This window comes from Pistacia vera, unplaced genomic scaffold (genome assembly GCF_008641045.1).
Source record: "Pistacia vera cultivar Batoury unplaced genomic scaffold, PisVer_v2 Contig392, whole genome shotgun sequence".
NCBI lineage: Eukaryota > Viridiplantae > Streptophyta > Magnoliopsida > Sapindales > Anacardiaceae > Pistacia > Pistacia vera.
The window spans coordinates 350,927-368,723 of NW_022196215.1; the positions used below are offsets into that span (position 1 = coordinate 350,927).

General features: G+C 38.1%; 1 protein-coding gene across 1 annotated transcript; it reads right to left on the reverse strand.

Annotated features, from left to right (window-relative positions):
• Nucleotides 1–13,913: 13,913 nt before the first annotated feature.
• LOC116141101 (peroxidase 27-like) lies at nt 13,914–15,445 on the reverse strand. Its single transcript, XM_031426647.1, has 4 exons — nt 15,213–15,445; nt 14,926–15,111; nt 14,657–14,822; nt 13,914–14,564 (listed from the first exon to the last, which is right to left on the reverse strand). Exons 1-4 carry the CDS (start codon nt 15,423–15,425, stop codon nt 14,158–14,160), a joined length of 972 nt encoding a protein of 323 aa, XP_031282507.1. The 5' UTR covers nt 15,426–15,445; the 3' UTR covers nt 13,914–14,157.
• Between the last annotated feature and the right edge of the window lie 2,352 nt (nt 15,446–17,797).

The following is a 17,797-nucleotide window of genomic DNA, read 5'->3' on the forward strand; positions in this document are numbered from 1 at the left end:
ATGGGCCCAAATTTTTCTTTCATTAAATATACATATACTTTACACAAAATGAAGTATCATATACAAAAAGTCATCAAAAACATGGTGGACAGTGTAACTATTTCTCTTCGCTTGCCGACGCCCATCCGATCGCATCCTCACCTAGATCCTGCAAAACACATAGAAACAACGGGGTGAGCACAAAAAGGCTTAGTAAGTAAATCCTCTACTCATTTATCCCCGTAACTCTTTCTCTTAATTCTTTCCTTACATTACTCTCTCGTTGAATTTCACGGCCCTATCTTACTGGAGGCACAGCTAGAACTCACTCCACTCTTCATGACTTATACTTTTCTCTCTTTCTGTTCTTTCTCATTTAAATGTCACGGCCTCATCTTACTGGAGGCACGGCCGAGAACTCAAGCCCGCTTTACGCGACTTTTACTCACTCATATGTCACGGCCCCATCTTACCGGAGGCACGGCCGGAAGATCACAAAGCTCCCACTACTTGTGACCTTAACTCATTCTTTGCCGATCGGACTCGGTTATGCATGGATTCGAAACCCTTGGCCACGTGAGTGTATTCTCTCTCTTTCTCGAGTGTCACAACCTCATCTTACAAGAGGCACGGCTGGAAGATCACAAAGCTACCACTACTCATGATGATTCTACTCATCACTCACGGGTTCCCCATCGCATGACCTACTCTATTCTCTCGTTTAGCACTACTCTTGTTTTTATTCTCTAGTGCTTATTCTTCTTTTACTCTACTCTTGGAGTTTTCTCATTCTCATTACTCTTAGAGTAACTTATACTCAAATTCTCTACTCTTTCTCAAGCTACTTCTCAACGCACAACTAATGCGTATGGATGGTTAATGCTCATTAATGCACTAATGAAATGCCAATATGCAATGTTGCAAGAATTAAGGTTTACTATTCATGCTGATACTTCTCTTAGGCATTTCATCAAACAACTCATGTGCATATAAAAACTCTACTATAATCAATAACTCTACTTCTTTCTTTAACCATCCAAAATGGGAGGAAACTCCCTCACATAGCTATAATTCCTGTCAAGGACAAACACTTCTAAAAGGATTTCTCAATCTCCTCTAATTTCATCTCACTCATCACTCATGATGCAATCTCAACACTTCTCATAAATGAAGTGTATTCAACAACCACAAAGCAAATACTCATCTCAATTCAATTCTCAATAATATAGCATCCACATGCATATATAATTCTCTACTCAAAAGAGTTCTTAAATCTCAACTTGGTTGAATTTACTTACTTGTGATGGAGTGATTCCACTAGCACTTCTCTTTACCTTTGGTAACTTGCCTTTTCTCTACAATCTCAACCAACCATACTATAAGACTTCAACTCATTAATAGGTAAAATTCACATCTAAAGCAAGAATCCTTACCTTAGGATGCTTTAGATTAACTTTCTACCAAAATCACTCAAAAAGCCCTTTAGAATCCTTGAAAGATTGAAGGAAAACTTGAGAGGAAATGGAGAATGGAAGAGGCGGTGGAAGATGAAGAATGAAGGGGTTACAAAGCTTATTCCCTTTTTAGCTCAAAATATCTTCATTCATTCCCATAATGCCCTTACTCTTTCTTAGACATTCCATCCTTGTCCTTTGATTCCTTACACTCACACCCCTACTCTAACATATTCTCCATGAAATTTCCTTACATTTCACTCTCCACTTTTCCTGCTAATTAGGGGTAGAATGGTCCATTTACCCTTAGGGAAAAATATCTAGCAAATTCAATACAAAACTTAGCCGGCTCTTCTCCGCGGTGAAGCCAATTTCTTCACCCCGGTGAAGAAATCCAGGGCAAACGTCGCCGCAGCTAAGACTTTTCTTCGCCCCGGCGAAAACCACAACTTCAAAATTCACCAAGTTTTAACCAATTTGAGGGCAAACACTCAACCAAACCAACACATCACTTCAACTGAGGGCCAACCAAACAAGATTAACAATATAACAACTCAATTAAGAGCAAAACAATAAAGATTCAAGCAATGCAACATAAATTAGCTACATACCTCAAGTGGGGTGTTACAATTCTCTCCCCCCCCCTCTCCCCCCTCCCCCCCCCCCCCCCCCCCCCCCCCCCCCCAAAAAAAAAAAAGAATTTCGTCCCCGAATTCACATAAACAGCTACGGGTAACGACTTTGCATGTCTTGCTCAACCTCCCATGTGGCCTCTTCTACCTTGTGATTTCTCCAAAGGACTTTCACTAACGGAATCCTCTATTCCGGAGCTCTTTAATTCTTTGGTCTAAATCTGAACTGGGCATTCCTCGTACACAAGGTTCTCTGCTAACTCAACAGCCTCTACACTCAGAATATGAGAGGGGTCACTTACATACTCCCACAACATCGAGATATGGAAAACATCATTCACCTTGTCCATACTGTGGTAGTGCCAATCTGTAGGCTACCTTTCCCACTCACTCAAAATCTCAAATGGACCTATGTATCTCGATGCTAACTTCCCTTTATTCCCGAAGCACATCACTTACTTGTAGGGGGAAACTCTCAAAAACACTTTATCACCCACTTGGAAATCAACCTCTTCCTTTTCAAGTCTGCATAACTTTTCTGTCTGTCTTGGGCTTGCTTCATTCTGTTTCTGATTAACCTTACATCCTCTAGCATCTTCAGAGTCATCCTGCCCAAGAACTGTACTCAACTCATCCTTTTCACCAATCTCATCCCAATGTAGTGGAGACCTACATCGTCTACCATACAAAGCCTTGTAAGGCACCATCTTTTGTAGACTGATAACTATTATTATAGCAAACTTCACCAAGGGTAACATCTCATGCCAAGATACTTTATAATCCATACAGCAGGCTCTTGGTCGTCAGAAACGGAGACCTCGAATCAACCAACTGTGAGATCTAATCTATGTTATTTTAGTGTTCAATTTTCGTGTTTGAGTATTGAATGTTTTCTGTGCATATTTCATGATTGATGCATTTATTACTAGGAGGCCTACTAGTGTGTTATTTGTTGAAATCTACCGCTAAGTTTGATATCAAATCCGTAATTGTTTGATATCAAATCCGTAATGTTTGATCCCTCCAACTTATGAAGCAATTAGGGTTAGTAATTTGCTGCGTCAGGAATTAATAACCTATGAAGAACATTCAACTAAATTAAATACAACAGCTTGTTTGAGTTGTTTAGCTTCATCGATCTCCTAATTCTTAAGGCTGCCACTAGATTAAATCTTGAGCGCTTGTCTAGGTTTGTTAGTGGTAAGATTAATTAAGACGCTTGTTTCCTAATAATTAAAATTAAGGAGAGATAGGAAAATAGTTCCAACGGTGAATATTCAATGTATGAATTGATTATTTTTGCATCAATGATCTTGTGAGATTCCGATGGGTGATGTTGACGGAGACCAAGTTTCGTTATATTAATTGATTTTGAATTAACTGTTTTTGTTTGGTTTTTGCTAAGAACGTTTTCTGTTTTACACAAAACCCCCCAGCTTTGTTCACATACATCAAATTTGGCTAAACACTCTTCGTGGGATCACCCTTGCTTACCCTATTTACAGTTCAGTAGTTAGGTTCAGAAGGTTTTAATTCTGGGTGCCTACGACAGCATGCCAGATTTTGGCGCCGTTGCCGGGGAGTGATTCTAGTTTATTTTTTTTGTTGTTCTTGTGATTCTGATTCATTCTTGTTATTATTTTTTTTTCCAGAAAAAGAAAAAAAAAAAACAAAAAACAATTTTTGGCAGTACTGTTCACAGCAGAAATTTTGGTGGAATTAGGAGTGGTGCGGTACCCATTTCGAAGAAAACAAAATTCTACACAGGACTAGTGATTCATTCACTAGCCCACCCTCTGGAGGCCAAAAAACATGTTTAATAGGGTTTTTGACTGTTTTTGTGTTTTTGGTCATTTTTAATTTAATTTTTATTTTATTTTTCTAGTTGTTTTTCATTTTTGTCATTTTTCCTATTTCTTTATGGGATTTTTTGTTTTATGACCAGGTCCTCTCATCTTGGTGATTTAACATTCGATCCAGAAATAGAGAGCACTTTGTGCAGGTTAAGGAAGAAGTTCGGAGAATGAGGAGTTCGCCTTGAGTACTGATTTGCAGGAGACGTGTTGCAGCGTTAAATGATTCTCCAAGTTACAGCAGCAGTCAGGTAATGTTCCTTGTATTGCTTACCAATTTCTAACGAGAAGCCTTTACCCTTTGTTTTGCAGCCCCCCATTCCAGATTTGAAGCCTCTCCTAGTTACCTGAAGTACGTGTTCCTTGAGATGGAAGAACATTACTCAATGCTCGCAAGAAGAAAACCTTGAGTGACCAACGACAATAAACAAAGGCGCTGCTTGGGAGGCAACCCAAGGGGAGTTTGTTTTCTTTTCTTGCATTTTAAATTTTGGTTATTTTGCCTTTTCTTTGCATTTCTCTTACATTGGGACAATGTCAGTTTTAAGTGTGGGGGAGGGGATTTATGTTTTGTTTAGGTTTGTTTTAATTTATGTTAAAAAAACAAAAAAACAAAAAACAAAATTAAAAAAAAAAAAAAAACAAATTCTGCCTAGTTTAAGGGTATACCGGCTGGAAACCAGAACCCGCCTTAAAAACTGCCTAGCAGTACTTGGTAACCTCTGGTATAACAACGCCACGTACACCTTAAACTTGTTGTTTTGGGGAAGGTTTATGCTTTAAGTCATGTCTTTGAACGTCTAGTGATGCATGAAAGTAACTTGACTTTGTTATTGAGCATATTCCTTAACTTAGTTGTTAGCAATCTTTCATGAAATAGAGTTAATCAGATTTGAATCTTTGTAGTTTTAACAATATGTCTTGAGAAGTTGTGTGAACTTGGTGACGAAGCATGATTGAGGATTGTATAACAACCCTTAGAAAAAAAAAATTGTTTCTCTTAGGCTAGTCCTAAATTTGGGTTTAAGCAAATAGAAAAAAAAAAAGAAAAAAAAAGGTATGTGGTGAGTCGAGATGGAGCGTAAAACGCACTCACTCATAAACACAACCATGAAATGAGATGGAGCATAAAATGCATCATTGCTGTCGTAGGCACCCAGAATTAAAACCTTTCAAACCTAACTACTGAACTGTAAATAGGGTAAGCAAGGTCGATCCCATGAAGAGTGTCTAGCCGAATTTGATGTTATGTGAACAAAGCTGTGGTTTGTGAAAACAGAAAACGTTCTTAGCAAAAACAAAAAAAAACAAAAACAGTTCAATTCGAAATCAATTTCGAAACTTGGTCTCCGTCAACATCCACCATCGGATCTCACAACTGATCATTGATGCAAAAATAATCAATTCATACATTGAATATTCACCGTTGGAACTATTTTCCTATCTTCCTTAATTTTAATTAATTAGGAAACAAGCGCTCTTAATTAATCTTACCACTAAACACCCTAGACAGCGCTCAAGTTTTAATCTAGTGGCAGCCTTAAGAATTAGAGAGATCGATGAAGCTAAACAACACAAACACAAGCGGTTGTATTTAATTTAGTTGAATGTTCTTCATAAGGTTATTATTCTGACGCAGTAAATTACTAACCCTAATTGCTTCATAGTTGGAGGGATCAAACAATTACGGATTTGATATCAAACTTAGCGGTAGATTTCAACAAATAATACACTAGTAGGCCTCCTAGTAATTAAATGCATCAATCATGAAAATATGCACAGAATAACATTCAATACTCAAACACGAAAATTGAACACTAAAATAAAATAGATTAGATCTCACAGTTGGTTGATTCCGAGGTCTCCGTTTCCGAGACCAGTTACAAAAGTTTTAGCCGCTCATGGCCATCAACCAAAAACTCCAAAAAGAAAGAAAAATTCCAGAGAAGACAAGAGAGAGTGGCGTGGTCCCCTCAAACCTAATCTGATCTCCCTTTTAAAATCCAATTTTAGAATTCGAATCCCACTCAATCTCCTAAAAGAAATATTCTCCTATCCTAAAATAACATTAATCCAATTTAATTCTATTGGAAATAAAATAAAATAGAGTCCTAATAAATAGGAAAGTGGTGTTTCCAGCTGTTATTTTCGTGCAGCATGTATGTCTTCAAAACGTGCAATAATAGACTGACTTGCATAACAATTCAGAACGCTCCAGGACGTCGGCAATGCAGGTGCGTCAACTTCAAGCTCGATTACAACCTTTATTCAGCCAGTATCTCTAAAAACTCAAAACATGAAAGTTGTAGATCTATTTCTTAGCGTTCCACAGAATTTTGAATCATCTCAATCGGAGCTCGGATGAGAGAATTATGCCCAGAATACAAAGCAGTGGCGAAACTGTCCGAATTCCCCTAATTAATTCCGTTTTTCAATTAACACCTCCATTTGCTTCCTAAACCAAAATAAAGTAATAATGAGTACAATTACAAAACAAATACATATAAAATACTAAACATTAAGGGGGTTAAATATGACATTTTGCATTCCCATCAGCTCTCAACATATCCTCAAGCACCTGATTCGTTCTCTCTGTTTGGCCATCCGTTTGATGATGATAGGCAGTGTTGAATGCCAAACGGGTACCCAAATTCCTCTGTAAACTCATCCAGAAAGCTGAAACAAATCTGGAATCTCTATCCGACACTATTGTCTTGGGCATGCCATGCAACCTGACTATCTCCTTAATGTACATCTGAGCAAATTGATCCGTAATGGTGCTCTCCTTTACTGGAAAGAAATGGGCTGACTTAGATAATCTATCTACAATCACCGATATAGCATTATACCCTCTCTGTACTCTGCGGAGACCTGTGATGAAATCCATCTAAATGCTCTCCCATTTCCACTCTGGAATACTAAGTGGCTGAAGTAACCCTGACGGCTTTTGGTGTTCTGCTTTTACTTGCTGACAAACCAGGCACTTAGATGCAAACTCTGCAACCTCTCTCTTCATTCCTAGCCACCAATAGCCTTTCTTTACATCTTGGTTACTCTAGGATGAGCAGCGTATGGTGTGTCATGAGCCTCCATAAGAATTCTGTTTCTCAACTCACCATTTGGAGGAATACACCACCGATTTCTAAAATAGAGGACACCATCTCTTAGGTGGAACTCTGATGTCTTGCCCTCATGCACTTGCTGCACTAATCTCTGACACCACTCATCAGCCACTTGCTTTTCTTTGATTTCCTTCAATAAAGTACATTGAATCTCTAACCTGGCAATCCCTGCTGAAAACACTTCAATCTGTTCTCTATATAACTCTTCTATTGGCTCTTTTTGCTTAGTGAGCCAGGACAAATAGGCTTTCCTACTCAAGGCATCGGCCACTACATTGGCTTTCCCTGGTTGGTACTTGATATCACACTCATAGTCCTTAACCAGCTCTAACCACCTTCTCTGTCTCATATTCAACTCTTTCTGAGTGAAGAAGTACTTTAAACTCTTACGATCGGTGTAGATATTATTCTTGGCACCATAAAGGTAATGCCTCCAAATCTTTAATGTGAAGACCATGGCTGCCAACTCTAGGTCATGCGTAGGGTATCCCGTCTCATACTCTTTCAATTGCTGAGAGGCATATGCTATCACCCTGCCTAACTGCATTAACATGGCACCAAGTCCTTGCAATGAGGCATCGGTATAAATGTCATAATCTACACCCTCCTGAGGTAACACTAACACAGGAGCTATTGTTAATCTCTTCTTTAGCTCTTCAAAACTCTTCTCACATGCTTCTAACCATGAAAAAGGAGTTCTCTGTTTGGTAAGAGCTGTCAACGGTTTAGCCAATTGGGCAAACCTTGCTACAAATTGCCGGTTGTAACCTGCTAGGCCTAAGAAACTTCTAATTTCTTTTACTGTCTTCGGCCTCTGCCATTCAAGGATTGCCTTCACTTTACTCAGATCTACTAAAATCCCTTCCTTAGACACAGTATGGCCCAGAAAGATTACTTGATCAAGCCAAAACTCACACTTGGAAAATTTAGCATACAACTTCTTTTCCCTCAATCGTTGCAACACGATTCTCAAGTGTTCCTCATGCTCTTCTCTCGACTTAGAATAAACCAGGATATCATCAATGAAAACCACAATGAACTGATCCAAACAATCATGGAATACCCGATTCATCAAGTCCATAAAAACTACTAGGGCATTAGTCAAGCCAAAAGGCATCACTGCAAACTCATAATGCCTATATCTTGTACGGAAAGTAGTCTTAGCTTTAATTCTATAAAAATCTGAAACCAAAAAAAAAAAAAAAAAAAAAGTTCTTTTAAAAATGTGCTAACGTCATCACACATTGTGATGACATCACTGGTCCAATCGACAGTCCAACCGGTTGGACTGATTGAACCGTGACCGGGCCAACAGAGCGGGTTGCCCTTCGGTCCGGTTTTTAAAACAATGGTTCAAACCTTGGGGCCACCTATCACAATAATATTGTGGCTTACTAATGAGAATGCAAAATACCATAGTTTTTCCCCCTTAATGTCTAATCTTTTATACTTATTTAGTGCCTAAATAATTTTTGATTTAGGATGCAAATGGAGGCGTTAAATGCAAAACGAAACTAATTAGGTGATTTCGGACAGTTTTGACATTGCTTCGTAATCTGGGCATAACTCTCTCATTCGAGCTTCGATTGAGATGATTCAAAATGCTATGGAACACCAAGAAAGAGATCTACAACTTTCATGTTTTGAGTTTAGAGATATATGTTAGTAAATGATCCAGTTACGCAGCAGAAAACAAAAATTTTTACGACATGGATCGTTCTATATAACCAAGATCAGGGCACAAATTTACAATTTATATATAAAATAAGAATCTGCAGAAAATCAGTTTAGAGTTTAAGAAATCATACTCACGTTTGGAGGCTTCTCCAACTTGTCTCTGAGCGTATTTCGCTATTGACCCAAATGTAGGATCAAACTGGTGTAGTCCACACGAAGATAACTTCAAGGAACTAAAGAGTGATTTGCTAGATCCTCTTTAGCATTTAAGAACCAAGAAGAAAAATCAAAGTAATTTGATTCAAGCAAAAAATGTAATCTAGCGTGGAGAGTGTTTCAAGGGGCTGGAGTGTTTTCTTTTTTTTCAATGAATCAAATGAGTGAATGAATATTTCTACTTCTATTCACACAAAAAACTTACACTTATATAGTACAAGTGTAATTGCCCTGTTCCCTTATGGAATAGGCTTGGGCTCCAACCCAAACACCCCTTGTATCCAAACATTCCCATTTAGATATTTTAATTTTAATTTATCATTATCTCAATTAAATTAAATTAATATATATTAACATTTAAAAATAATGATAATTTATTTAAATATATGCGAACACATATTTAAACGTAATCTCACTTATTTAATTTTAATATCAAATTAAATAAAGGCTACGACCTCAACAAATTTAATTGCACTGTGAAATTACCAAAATACCCTTTTGCCTAAAAAGATAAAAACGCCCTTCATTGGCTCTTAAATTATCTTCTATGTGTGTGACTCATAGGCTCCTCATCATACCGGTAGTGTATAGTGTCGCGATTAACACCAATTGATCGTCTCACTATGCACAGACCAAGATTGGCCCCTAGCAAGGCATCATGGCCACCCGCTAGATTCGGATTCAGCGAAGTAGCTACCTGTCAATGATACGGTTACTGTACAATTCGATCCTTTCATCATCCGTTATCTCGACGAGACCAAGGCATAGAAATAGTGTCAACATTCGGTTAGCCTAAAAAAGGAGAAAGCAATTAGTAAAAGAAAAGGGGGGGAGGGGGGGAGAGGGAGATCTCGAAGCAAAGCAGAAAAAGCGAGCTACCACATATCTTGGTGGCAAAGCCACATATGCGAGCAAGCAGCTCGTGAGGAGGGGCAGACTAGAGTAGCTCATACTGCTGCTCTGATACAACCTCCTTGGAGGCAAAGGCTCCCACGTCTAAACGCTCAAGGAACTCACTAATTCTCTTGTCAAGCTCAGCAGCTGGCTTAGCCCGTTCCTCCTTGTCGTGTTGTCAAGACGAGTTTCCTCCACTTCAATTTGAATGGCAGTCCCAACCGCCAAAGTGAACTTTTTCTTGGCCACACTACTAACCAAGATCTTCTTTGAGCCATCAGCAGGCTTGATAGTTTTCTTTCATTAGTCTTCCAACTGCTCAGTCGACTTTTTCTTCCCCGAGCCTCCCATCTGCTTGGTTGATTTTTTCTTTCTCGAGCCCTCCAGTTGCTCGATCGATTTTTTCTTTCTCGAGCCCTCCAGTTGCTCGATCGATTTTTTTTTTTCCGGGGCCTTCCACTAGCTCGGAGTGTTTCTTTATCGAGCCCTTTGGAGCTCAGGTATATCTTTTTGGGCAACTACTTTGGAAGCAGTTGCAGGCTTCTTAGCACTTGGAGCCCCCAAGCTCTCCGTTAGTTTTCTTGGGGGTCGGCCGCGAGGAACCTGCCCCAGTCACCTTGGCAAAACCCATACACTAGTTCTTCGACGAGATTATCGACTATGTCTTAGTAGCTCTATGAACTGCCATCTTCCTCTTCAGGTTCTTCAGCTTTTCGGCCCACATATCTGCAAAGGAAAAAAATGTTAGCGATTTACTAAAGGAAAGATGTAAAAAACGGGTTTTTGAACACTTAACTTTCTCAAAAATAGTGTAAAAGTTTGCAACGCCGTTGCAAAAACCATATGCCATCAGGTGAGCGAGTGTGACGATTTGGGTGACGTTATGCTCATTACCAAGAAGCTCGCTACAACGTTGAAGCTGATCTCGGTGCGATACGGTGACAAAGTTCGACGTTTACTACAAAATGAAAAAAATGTTAGGTTAGCTCGGTTGTCCGACTAAAAAACCTTTAGTTTTGTGTGAAGACCAAAATACTTACCAGCATCCGAGGCAAAAGTGCTAGTCTCCCCAGCTTCATAAAAGAAATATTGGGAGTCCCAATTTCCCAACTTTTTTGGGACTCCAACCAAACCATTCGAACGCATTTTCCTCGCTTTGGAGAGGTAATACATCTGGTCTTAATTCTTCTTTAATCTATATAGGTGGACTATCTCGCCTAACTTGGATATTTGGTGAGCTATGTACATTCTGAAAATGATTATATACGAGTTCTTCGTGAGCTGAAGAGGAGCGATGCCAAATCTTCTTAGTATGTCGACAATAAAGAAATGAGGTGGGACGAACATTCCACACCTCATAAGGACGTCAACGATCGCCACCCAATCCCTATGAGGATCTTTTTGGGAAATATTTCCCGAAGCCATCAACGGGAGTTAAGTCGCATAAATATCCCATATGCGCTCAAGATCCTCGACTCTAATCAAGGAGATTGGCTTTTTCCTAATTCTATGGATAGGTGAGCCCCTTGGTGGGGGAAGCTCGACAGAAGCTGCATCCGAAGAGCCTGTAGCATCATTGTCTGAGCTGTTTACGATAATATCCTCAAAAACCTCTTCTGGGATTCCTCCCTCGCGAACAGCTAAGGTCGCCAAGAAGTTAGGCTCAAAAAGTCGATTAATGCTGTGACTGTTAGATGAAGACATGGTGGTAGCTTACCTCTTGATACCAGAAATAGAAGTAACCACGTGTCAGAGCTCAAACTATAGGCAACCCATGCACTCTTGCTTTCAGTTTAGGCATCCATGATAGCTCGCATCAATCGAGAGATGCAAGCGAACTATCAAGATTTCAGCGGCCACTTCCCTAACATTCCTAAAACCCAAACCAATGGATCTACTAAAAAAAGCTAGTGTGGCCACGGCAATGGCCACCCTCAACAATCACGAAAGCTTAAACGAGCAAATCTACAGTCAACATGCAACTGAAGAAGTTCGAGCTAAATGTCAAAGTAGGCAATTAGTCTTCGAAGCTTGAAACGAGCACTGAACACTAGGGAGCAGATGTTGTATGTGATTTTTCCATTAAGCTCGGAGAAGTCAGAAGTCTGCTAGGATATAGTTCGACCCATAATCAATTCGGCTCAGCAATTGTCCGACCCAGCATAAGCTCGTTGTGCTATAGCTCGACCCAACATAAGCTACTCGCGACCAACGCTGGCAATTGTTCTGCGAACCACATATAAGCTCAAATCTCGGATATTTCGGAAGAGATCAGATCAACAACAATGATAGGGCGATCTTAACACACAATCATGGGAATATTGAAGTTGCAATTTAAATTTAATTGCAATCCCGATAATTTCTCTCTTTCCTTTATTACAAATTTGTATATAAACCCCCTCCACTTAACGATGAGAGAGGGGTTAACAAATTATTCTGGGGAAGCTTACTATTATTCTTGTAATCCACTAAAAGCAATAAGATAATAGTTGACATAGGCTCAAGTTCTAACTTGCCGAACCACTTAAAAAATCATTTGTATTCTTTACTTTAAAGGCATTTTACATTACTTTGTTGGTTTCTATTAAATCACGCATACATCGGTTCTGATTTTACCAAGGTCAATCGGATCACTCATATTGGTGCGATTTTCATATCAACAGAAATACAAGTATACAAATACAATACAACTATCTTAACTTTGATTCTAGGTTACAAATATTCAAAGAAATTAATGAAAATGAAGATATATGACTTCATCCTCCAAACAATAACATAATTAATAGGCTTTGACAAAGTTAATTGAAGAATCATCTCCTCAAAATGATCAAGTTTCTTTTTCTTTAATTTTATGAATTTTTACTCAAAATGATCAGTCACCAATAAGAATTCCAAGGAGATGGGAGGTAATAGAAATTTTTTTTTTTTATTAGCGCAATTAATGGGCATAATTCCTAATGTCATCTCTTGTTAAATGAGTAAAGTTCATGGTCACATCAAAAATCGATCAACCAACAAAAGGTTCTTTATAAACTTATTGATACATATTTAAAAAATAAAATAAAGGAAAAGAAAACTGATATTTTCTAGTCTCCTTAATTGGGGAACAGGTATTTCAGAACATGCCTTCTAGGCTAAAGACCATAAAGTCTGTAACTCATTGAAAATGTTTACGCCAGATGATTTAACCAGCACTTAGTTGACTTTTACATTGCAGTGAATGAACTTTAGTTGTCACGTGCATTTGTAATTGATTAACATGAGCAGGTTGAATCCAGTCACGAACTAGTCAGGTCTCTCGCTGTATTTTTATTTATTTATTTATTATTTTTGTTTAATGTTTTTGGTCCTCGTAACCTCGCTAGCGTTAATTTTATGAGGCCCGTTGACTTTGATCCTGGCTTCCGAAGAAACAGGAAAATATAACACCTGCCTTGCTTAATTACCGCCGTAATTATAGATTAATCTATAGTTACATGCATTAATTTATCATTTATTCATTTTTTTTACTTCGATCCAGTTTATGTTGCTTGAAATAAGTAAATGGAGAGTTGACTCAAATAACAAATTAGCATCAACGGAGCAAAATGAGGTGGAAACTTCAATATGATTGGAAAATTACGAAAGACATAATAATTGCGATCTAAACAAGTGATTTGGATAACTAAGATCTCTATAACTTGTTTAGTAATTAGTATGATAGAATCTTCTACAGATTATAAAAAATAAATGAGAAAAAAGAAAGAAACCAAAAACAATATTGTTGGAACATCACCATATATACAAAGGAGATAGAACCCCTTCTCACTGCTTTAGTTAGGTCTGAGTTCCATCTTTCCCGAATCTTATTAACTGAAGAGAACACCTAATGAATTTTAATCGTTCAAATTACTGCAAATTACATTTCTGTTTAATTATGTGCTTAGTAAAATAGCGTCGCCCTCAATCTTTTACATATATATTCGATTTTTTCTCTCCACGATTGTTATAATTAATTACAAGTTTCCCTCGATCCAGCTTAAAAAATCGATACATGCTTGACTTAATGACTTTCACTTACTGATGTTAGTTAATTAGTCACTGTAATTAATTCTCAAACTTCTGGAACTGTTATATATTCATGACATATCTTGCAATTATTATCATCGAAAAAGAGCAAATAATTCAGTAAACACTAGCACTACTAACTTATTTTGAAAATGCCTTCATCAAGCGGCTAAAATTCCAAGACACAACAAACTTATTAATTAATAATTAATGAATTTGAAGCTCAATGTTAAACCAACACAAGCCATACACTTTATTTTCTCTGAACCAGCACAAAGTTTGCTTAGTTAACCAGAGCGCAAACTTTCCTAATTTCACCAGCCGTTCCAGTAAGAACGCCAATTCTACCCATGTTCACCATGGAAACTCCAAAGTCTGTAAAGAAAGTAGAACTACTGTTTGAGAGTTGGCTTATAACATAAGCTCTAGTCTCATTGTTGTTAAGAAGAGCTGCATCTGATTGGAACAGACCTCTTCTTTTGTTAACAAGTGTAAAATAGTCTTCATCAAATGTCCTGAAGCTTCCAGGGTCCATCTCTACTAGAGTATTTTGATCTCCTTGCGGGCATTTGATCTTCAACCGAGCAATGTAGTTGGGATCTAATGAAGGATCAGTATCGCCGTTTCCAGTAAAGTTGTAAAGCCGATTGGTGAAGGCTGAGCAGTGAGAAGTCCCAACGGTATGTCCACCTATATTATTGGAAATTTTGGAGCTTATATTAATTACTTAATCAATTTCATGCTATTTAACATAATTTTTACATGAATGTTATGTTAAGTACCCGATAGAACCACTAAATCTTTTACGCTTAGACCCTTTTGCTGAAATCCTGTTATCAATTGAGTTATATTCGAGCTTGGTGGCAGAAGGTTTGTCAAGGCCTCTGTAATATTCGACACACTTCCATCTCTTCGTCCAGTTTCGACTTTCCATGAAGGTCCGTCGAGCTGATTAGATGATATAAAATTTTTACTTAGTACAGTCTATTAAATAATAAAATTTATAAAAATTTGTTTTACGTAAGATATTAATATGCAGAGAAATATTTACCGCAACCACAACATCCCTAGCAACTAGAGCCAAGATGTCAGCACATGAAACCACACCAGGACAGGCATTTTCCAACGCAGATTTCACTCTATCAATAATTTGGAATCCTCGAAGGCTTAGATTTGGAGCCGCATCCTTTTCAGCTTGATTGGTTGATGAGTTTAACAACACTGAACCATCACAGCCCTGCAGGAATTACTCATCAAAGTAAGGATTAAACTTGGGCGCTCAAATATTTTAATATATATATATATATATATATATAAAAGAATATTCAATTTACGTACTCTAACAAAACAGTCATGGAAATGCATTCTCATCAAAGGGGCACCGAGACTTGGTGCTACCGACATGACTTGAGCGCTAACATTTTTTACAATGGCCTCAGCTTGCGGACATGTCTGTGAGTAAAACCCTACTGTCAATCCCTGCGCATTGACGACAGAAAGGAGAAAGATGAACTGGAGAAAGAAACCTAAGAAAAGCTTTAAAGAAGTCATGTTTGAAGGAGAAAGTTGATGAATTTTGATCCTGTACTCGCTCATGTTGCACATAACTGCTTATTTATAGTGGCGTTCGAGGGTGCCGGATGTAAATCATGGATAGTATTTGTCACTTCATTTGTTAATTATTTCTTAATTGATATATGAATAGATTGACTTTATAAAATATTTATCAGGATCGAGTATTATGTTATTTGATTACACTAATTCATATTCTAATTAAACAAAATCAGAAGAGACTGACTTGGTAACGGTGGCATGGTCATCAAGTCGTGAAAATTAAACTTGGTGATAAATTCATGTGAAATGAATATTTTACTAAGCACCAAGCTGTCTGATATCTATCTGCCACCCACAGAAAGGATCCTTGCAGAATAAAAAATATACAATACCAGTAAAGTCGTACATACTGAGAATATGAGTTCTTAGGGGTGAGCTAGACGATAACAGTTGACCTCGCTTATAACATGTGTACAGCACGTCTCAATTAATTTTTTTTTCTTTTTTAACTCCCTTCTTATACCTAAGCATAAATACTTTAACCCAGATAATCTGCCATTTTATTGCACGATCTTGGGTAACTGCCATTAAATATTTTTGTCAAATAAATATTTTACTAGGCACCAAGCTGTCTGATGTCTCTCTGCCACCCACAGAAAGGATCAATGCAGAATAAAAAATATATAAGTTGTACATACTGGGAATTTGAGTTCTTTGGGGTTAGCTGAACGATAATAGTTGACCTTGCTTGTAACATGTTGTTGATGCAAGATTTAGGCACCAACTAATCGACACGTGTGCAGCGTTGATTGGACAAGGAACACACATGAATATGGATTATCAATATGAAATAAATGCGATGAGAGCTTTTAAAGTGGTTCGGATGCTAAGGTAGCAAGTCCTACATCTACTGATTTGTATTGATATGGTGGGTCAGGTCGCTAAAGCGGACTGACTTACAAATGATTGAAAAGTAAATACAAAGCTTTTAGAGAGAGAGAGAGTTCCAATGTAAAAATGATCGAATCCCCCTAATGAAGGGGTCTTCCTCTTCTTATACCCAGTTGAATGCGTGTAATCATCATTAAATCTTTGGGTTGGTGTGAATGTCAGGACCTAATCTGATTTTTCGTCCCATTGCCCATTTCCCAAGCTGATTTCACGCGATTTGGAGCAGAGGAGCGGACATGTGGGAGCTCCAGGGCGCTTGGCAGGCCTGACGTGCACTTACCGTTCTGACGGGAGCAGGCCATGTTTCACCACGTGACCCCACGTCAGCCCTTGATTTCCCAGGCATAACACATGTGTACAACACTTCTCAGTATATTTTTCTCTTCTTTTTTTAACTCCCTTCTTAAACCTAATCATAAATAATTTAATCTAGATAATATGCCATTCTATTGCATGATCTTGGGTAATTGCCATTAACCATCCCATTTGTCATTCCATGTGATTTAGAAGTTTTTAATTGTTATGGTAATAAATAAGAGTAAACTATTTTTTTCCTACCCAAATAATGGTCTAATGACATTTTTCTATCCATTGACTTTTAAAATATCACTTTATTACCCAAACTTATATTCTGTTAATAATTTGAGTTAACTACAGTAATATTAATTGTAAAGAGGAAAATACAATTTACTATTCTTCTCTTCTCTTCTTAGCATCCATCGCGACTTTTGGCTGCGCCGGCAAACAACCTGATTCTAATGTCGCACATCAACCCCAACCCACCATATCACTCCCCTTTGCCAACACACTTAAACCCTACCCCGCAACCAACTACTCCGCCAATGGCCGGCCAATGCACTTCCTTTGGCCGACGTGTTTTCTAGCTAATCTGATTGAATCCGACAATGACAACCCTTTCTGATCACACCATTTGACTCATCGATGCCACCCTAACAAAACCCCTACATCTCCTAACCCAATTAACCACTGATGGTCGTTGCCTACCTATTAGGTTTTTGCGCAAACGTTGCATTTTCTCAGCACAATTTACACCGATTATGTTAGAGTAGATGCCCTAGAGCCAATCAATTATTATAGAATTGACTCTTTGTAATAATGTTCATTAATCAATAAAAGACATTTTATTCTATATCGCGTAAATCATTGTTATTGTAATATGTGTTGATATATGTCCTTAGAATGGTAGAACCGTGACGAGGGTATCAAGTGTTTCAAATCTTGATAGTGAGAACCCTATGAGCACATATGGTGGTCATTCTAGAAATGTCCGTAGCCCCAGTATTATTCTGAAGCAAGGGCACAAATAATATGATAAGACTATCATAGTGTTGAACGACCCTGTCGAAAGACAGTGACTGGTCTCACTTATCAAGGTTGTTTGGTGATAGTCTGATGCA